Source organism: Odontomachus brunneus, unplaced genomic scaffold, assembly GCF_010583005.1.
Source record: "Odontomachus brunneus isolate Ranch 3 - 2012 unplaced genomic scaffold, Obru_v1 Obru_scaffold_083, whole genome shotgun sequence".
Lineage (NCBI taxonomy): Eukaryota > Metazoa > Arthropoda > Insecta > Hymenoptera > Formicidae > Odontomachus > Odontomachus brunneus.
Window position 1 is genome coordinate 15,484 of NW_022639533.1, and position 6,484 is coordinate 21,967.

At 33.8% G+C, this 6,484-nt stretch overlaps 1 protein-coding gene across 1 annotated transcript in view; it reads right to left on the bottom strand.

Moving 5' to 3' along the window:
- LOC116847837 (lariat debranching enzyme-like) overlaps positions 1-6,484 on the bottom strand; it is a 10,864-nt gene extending 4,380 nt beyond the window's left edge. Inside the window, exons 1-7 of the mRNA XM_032823260.1 lie at positions 5,835-6,484; positions 5,261-5,552; positions 4,729-4,829; positions 2,973-3,802; positions 2,801-2,814; positions 652-760; positions 96-308 (exon numbers count right to left, since the gene is read on the bottom strand). Of these exons, the coding sequence (XP_032679151.1) occupies positions 96-308; positions 652-760; positions 2,801-2,814; positions 2,973-3,802; positions 4,729-4,829; positions 5,261-5,552; positions 5,835-6,031 (1,756 nt within the window). The 5' untranslated portion in view covers positions 6,032-6,484. The remainder of the gene's footprint in view (positions 1-95; positions 309-651; positions 761-2,800; positions 2,815-2,972; positions 3,803-4,728; positions 4,830-5,260; positions 5,553-5,834) is intronic.

Sequence of the window (6,484 nt, forward strand, 5' to 3'; positions counted from 1 at the left end):
TATATATATATATATATATATATATATATATATATATATATATATATATATATATATATATATATATATATATATACATATATATTAGTACTTACTGGCACCAAATCCTACCCAACGTGCGTAAGGAATGACATTACGATCCCAATGTGAGCTAACCAGTAATATTATGGTTGTTGTTATCAAAATACAACCTACAAATATGCAGACTAATGCCATTAACCATTCTGATTGTAAATCTGACTTATAACAGACTTGTGGTCTATTGTACAAGGTCATGCATGATATCATGAGACCTAATCTTGTATCACCTATAAGAAAAACCATAGAATTAACATTATATTAGAATAAAATATAAGTTTTTTATAATTTTATCCTACTATACAAAATGTCTCAGATCCCTTATGCAATTGAAGAAAGTATCTGACTGTATTTACTAAGATCATTATAAACTTGATTAGATCTTTTTACTGCTACTGTCAATTAATAACATTAACTTTACTACTGTAATAAAGCATACTAAACTAGTTGACTATATTTTATCAATATATATAATGTTATAGTGAAGTTTTCCATAACTATATTCTTCTATAAGTTTTTTATTGTTTCTCTTTGAAAACAAAAAAAAGAAAGTAGGACAATATCTGTAATTACCTCCAACATCAGTGATAATCCAATCTGGCATAGCCAGACTAGCTATGGCAAATATATCTGCAGCTAAAAATAATATCCCTGATATGATGGTTAATTTGTCCATTGTTTGCTGTCAGAGCTGTCAATAGTTGAGTACCTATGATTCCTTCATAAAGAATTACCTGTTGTCATATCTAGACACGACACTTTACTGTAAATTTGTTTTAACACAATCATTTCTTATATTGTTGGCCAACCTCTCAAGATGTACTATTACTTCCTGATAGAAGTCATTGTATCTATAAATAAAAATATCTGTAAGGTAAAGTAGTGTAATCACAATATAGAATTCTCATGTTTATAATATTCCTATCAGCTAGTAGTACAAAAAGAGTGTCAACAAAAAAAGTATCTTTAATATAATATGTTATAGAAGGTCAAATCCATATCAAATATACCTTCAAATCCTCAAGAAGGATCTGGAAGACTTATTTTAAAACAAAAAAGTAAACAAGAGCTTGGAAACAGATAACACTAAAAAAGTTGCCTACAATCCTTATGTTGCATTTAAGATGGTTGCACACAGATATGAATACAAATTGATGAAAAGCGTCAAGAGATTCCAGTGAATTTGAAAATTGGCAATACTCAGTAAATAGAACAAATTTCTAAAAGATAATTTAAGAAGTCCTATTTGTGCTTTTTAGGCTTTTAAAATGTCTTTAAGATATCTTTTAAAATTTTTTTCTACTTGAGTAGTTCGAGTATTTTGTGGATTTGAAAATTGTCAACAGTGAATATGTTGAATTTAGTTTTATTTTATCCTATTCTGATGTCATGATCTGATATATAGAACTATAATACAGAGTCTTACTTTTGCAGAGTTCGTATCAGCTAATACAGCGAAACAGTTAACCACAACACAAAACAAATATAAGTTATTCGCCTTAATTTACTACGATAGAAGAGGTATTTAAAGGTTATTATATCATAGATTATGTGCGAGATCAGGACCTCCAAAATCCCATGTACTTTATGTGACCAACATTAATAGCGCCTTCTGAGATGAGATCTCCTTGAGGTGCGTTCAGGGCTACGTTCCAAAACTCTACTCGATGATCAATAAAAACAAAGATAACTAGGATTTCTTTATCATGATTGGTCAATTAAATGTACTTTACCTACCGAGTAGAATTTTGGAACGTAACCCTGTAAACCCTTAAGTGAGACTAAAGGCCAGTTTATGATGGCCGTAATCCGTTAACTTATGCCAGAACCGTAAAAAATTGTCATAGTCGAATTATAGAAGAATAATCGACTGATTGGTCAATTTTTTATGGTTCCGGCATAAGTTAACGAATTACGGCTATCATAACCGGCCTTTAGGGTGCAAACCCATGCAGCGAAATAGCGGAGCGCGGAACGAGAGCGGAACCAATCATGAGCGGAAGCAATCATGAGCAAAAACTATGGAACGCTCGTGATTGGTTCCACTCTCGTTCCGCGCTCCGCTATTCCGCTGCATGGGTTTGCACCCCAGGCTGCGTTTGCTTTGGAAGTTACGCACTGTAAGCGTCATTCTATTTTTATCGCTCATTACATGTGGGAAGAAGATAGAATGACGCTTCAGCGCATAAGCGCCCAAAGCGAATGCAGCCTTAAGGGCTATCGCACACAAATTGACATAACTGCACATGCATAGCATAAGACCGTATGTACCAATGAGCATCGAGTATTAAGTCGCCATATTGGTGTTGGATGCTTAATATTCGATGCTCATTGGTCCATACGATCTTATGCTATGCATATGCAGTTATGTCAATCTGTGTACGATAGCCCTAAACATGTGTCTATCTTTCTTTCTAAATAATAAAGACAAACATATATTTAAGTCTCGCTTAAAATCAAAATAATATTGCTGCAATCAAGCCTAAAATACATAATCTAATGTTATCTAGAAATTTCCTTTTATTTTCATATTTAAAAAATGTTGAGATTTTATTATATAAAATGAATACAATAACATTTACAAATAGAAATAACAATAATGACAAATTAATAATGAGATTCGACTATACAAATGTAACACTTTATTGTATGATTAAAGCGTATTAGAATACATGGAATAATTCCGACGTTTGAATTTCTTGCAGTTTGGCTCAGTTTGTACACATTGCCCGTTACCTGCAATTAATAGAACGATATAATTAACATATTGTGACATATTGTCTAGAACATTAATTTCTTTGATTTATTTTATGAAACTTCTATTTGGAATGTGTAACGAAATCTGTAGCGAAAATTCGCAAGATTCAGCGTGTTAATCAATGCGGACTACTCACTGTCGTCCGCGAAAGCGGAATCCACAAATGTTGTGGAGTCATTGACGCTGTCGTCCAAGGCGCTTTCACTGGTGTTCACATCAGCCGAATCGTCGTGCTCATCATCGCCATTGCTCTTGGAGGACGAGTTCGTGGGCGAGGCACCGCCGCTCAAATATTTACTCAACGAATATTCCTCAAAGGAACTCAAGTGCGCGTTTTCCTCGTCAAACGAGATCTCCATAGGCTCCACGTTCATCGATATCTCGTCCGATCTACTGTTGTCTTTATTATTCGCGATAATTTGCAGCAAGGCAGATGGATCATCAATACCCAGCGTCTGACAGAATCGCGTGGTCTGATCGTTTATCATCAGCCGCGGCCGCTCGATCTGAGCGTTGGCCAATGGGTCATACGGTTTGACGGTGCGAGCGAAATTGAGCGGCACTCGCAAGTCGGAGTCGAACTTCTCGTATACGGTCTGCCTCTCCTTCACGGTGGGTGTATACATCCATTTTTCGCTGCCGTGGCGACCGGGCATATATTGTATGTTACTCTTAACGCTCAGCAAATGATTCGTCAGGTACAGTATCGTCAACCATTCCAGGTCATAGCTCAGCTGCACGGGACTGTCCTGCTGTGAGCGCACCTCCAGTATTTGGAGGAACTTGCGTTTTGGCAGACACTTGTCCAACGCTAGAAACTTAGTCACACGCGCCTCCTCTCCCTTCTTCGGGATTACGGCCGCGAATTTACAGTGCAGATGTGCAGAGAACCAGTAGGATGGATAGAGGTGCTCCAACAAATCCATACACGGCGGACTACCGAGTGTATTGCTTTCTATGTCGCTCCTAAAAAAGGAAATCATGATGTGCATAACGACTCGACATTCTACCTCGACGCAATGGCAAAACATTTATGTAGACATGGAACAAAATAAAAGCAAGCGCGCTTTACTCTTCATTTAAGACTCCTGGTCCCTCGTCGCAGCCATCGACGTTTTTTTATGTCAAAAACAAGAAAATGCATGTTAAAAATTCTTATAAAATACTTGTAAAATAAAATTGTGTTCACAAAATGACACTTGCAATCGATCGACCAAATAAGATCTGTAAAATAGTCCAAACACTTTCTTTTTATTCTAATAATCAAAGAATAGCCGTAAAACTAACGTGACAAGACCATGAGAAAGTTAGAGTAGTAAAATTAAAAAAGATTATATTTCACGTTAATTTTACGGTTATTTATAGATTGTTCGAACAAAAAGAAAATGTTCAAACTATTTTACAAATCTATTTGATCGATGATATCATTTTATAAATAAATTTTTTTATTTTAACGTATTTTTAGTAAGAATTTTTAGCGTATTTTCTCATTTCTGATATCATCAATAAAGAGTTCCGCGGCTCATGATTGAAAAACATTATGTTATTTCCTTTTTTGCTAATAATTATAATACACGAAAATATCAAAATATCTAATAAGATATTTGACTTAAAAATTTATAATTATAGAAGCTCAAGAAATTGTGACATTTGGAAAATGTGCATTGTAAAATAGTTAGTAAAGTTTGTTTCCAAATTTTTAATCCAGTCTTTTAGATATGTTTGATCAATACTAAAAAAATGTGCATCGTAAATTAGTTAGTAAAGTCTGTTTCCAAATCTTTAATCCAATCTTTTAGATGTGTTTGATCAATGCTAAAAATATGTTCATGATTTTGTCAAGAACATAATCATATATCAACGAATGAAATTTTGTTGTTAACAAGAATTACCTGAAAAACGGTTTTCGTTTCAACAATGCGTCTTCATCACCGTATTTTGTTACTCCTGCTGGCCAGTCATGAGACAGGAAGATATCGATTTTACCAGAGAGCTGAAAATATATCATGCTGTATATTTAACATCTATTATAGGCTATATACGGGATGTTCAAATAAAAAAAATATTTCAAGATTTACAAGACAATACTAGATAGAAAAGAACATGTAAATATCTTTTGTGGACGTTAAAGTAATAGTATGGTAAAATATTCGTTTGTTTATTTTCTGCATGTGATCAGTGAAAGCACAAAAAATAATTTGCATTATTAAAACCAAGAAACATTTGTAACTCTAAGAATTGATTTTTCCAACCTATGTTTACACCTTTATTTTGTATAATGAACATTATCTATCCTATAAGTCTTGAATATTTTTTAAAACACCCTGTATATTTTTTGCCGTCAAAGATGATATGACTATTTTGTCCAAAATTTATAGTTCTACACACAAAGAAGTATATATGCATATACATATTAACTCATACCTGTTTTAACCTAAATACTTCTAGATTTCTAACATGATATACACTCCGGAGAGTACTGTCTGTATACGGAGGTTTTTCATGATGTCCTTGCATCCAATGCTGACTCTTATAAATGCCAGAAAGTCCAGCAATTCTGACTCCAGCCACTTGTATTACACCAGCATATCCAAGGTAATAAATATTAGGTGCAACCCATCCTCCATAAGGTAGCTCTTGAAGATGATTCGATGCTTCATGATTGCCTCCGATAAAAATTGTCAATACTGGAGCTTTTTTCTCACCAGAATAGTACCTAAAAAATATTATTCTTTAATATATGTAACATTTTTTATTAAATCAAAATTTCATTAAGAGGCAGCAGATAAAATAGACAGTTGCATCTTTAGGCCAAGTTCCACAACATCCATTTAATTTTAACTACCAGTTAAGTCCCCATAGTGATTGGTTAATTCTGATTAACTCTTCTTAATATCAAATGCGATTGGTAAAGTCCAATAGAATAACCAGCCAGTTAAGTTAATTGGAGGTTGTGAAACTGAGCCTTAGTGAATCTTTGTCAAGATAAGGCACTAACTTGTAAAATGTACACATATCCTTGTATTTATTTGATATCGCCATGCATTCCAGATCACTTAAATTTCGGGCAGCTTGAAAATCTCCGCAACAAATGAGCAGATCTATCTTCCTCCCGTCAACTTTTTCGATTTCTTGTATTGTCTCATAAATAATATCCAATTCGCCATGGGCGCAACCTTCTACGGCGATTCTCATTTCTCAAATTAAGTCGTAAGCTTAAAATTTATAATCTGATGATTAAAACGTCACACAAATGTTTCTATATACGTCTGGACGTCAAATTCAGAACATATTCGTATCACAGAGCATCTGTAAACTTTTATATACCGATATATGACACAACCTAACCTTTCTTTTTCAAAGAAAATTTCCTTTTTTATAATGCGTTGCTTAGAGCCAGATAGATATCGGTTTTTTGTCTATCTTCTTTTCTGCTAATTTCTCATCGATAATGAACTTGCAAAATTATACAAATTTTCAATAATTTTTTATACAACACTTTCAAATTAATCCCGACTAAGCTTTATATACAATTTAACCTAATCTGACAAGATCTGTATTAACCTAACCTAACTAAATTTGAAAACGACACTTCATCCGTTCTTTTTAGCTGCACTGCTGAACTAGTAATGGCGTAATACCAGAGAG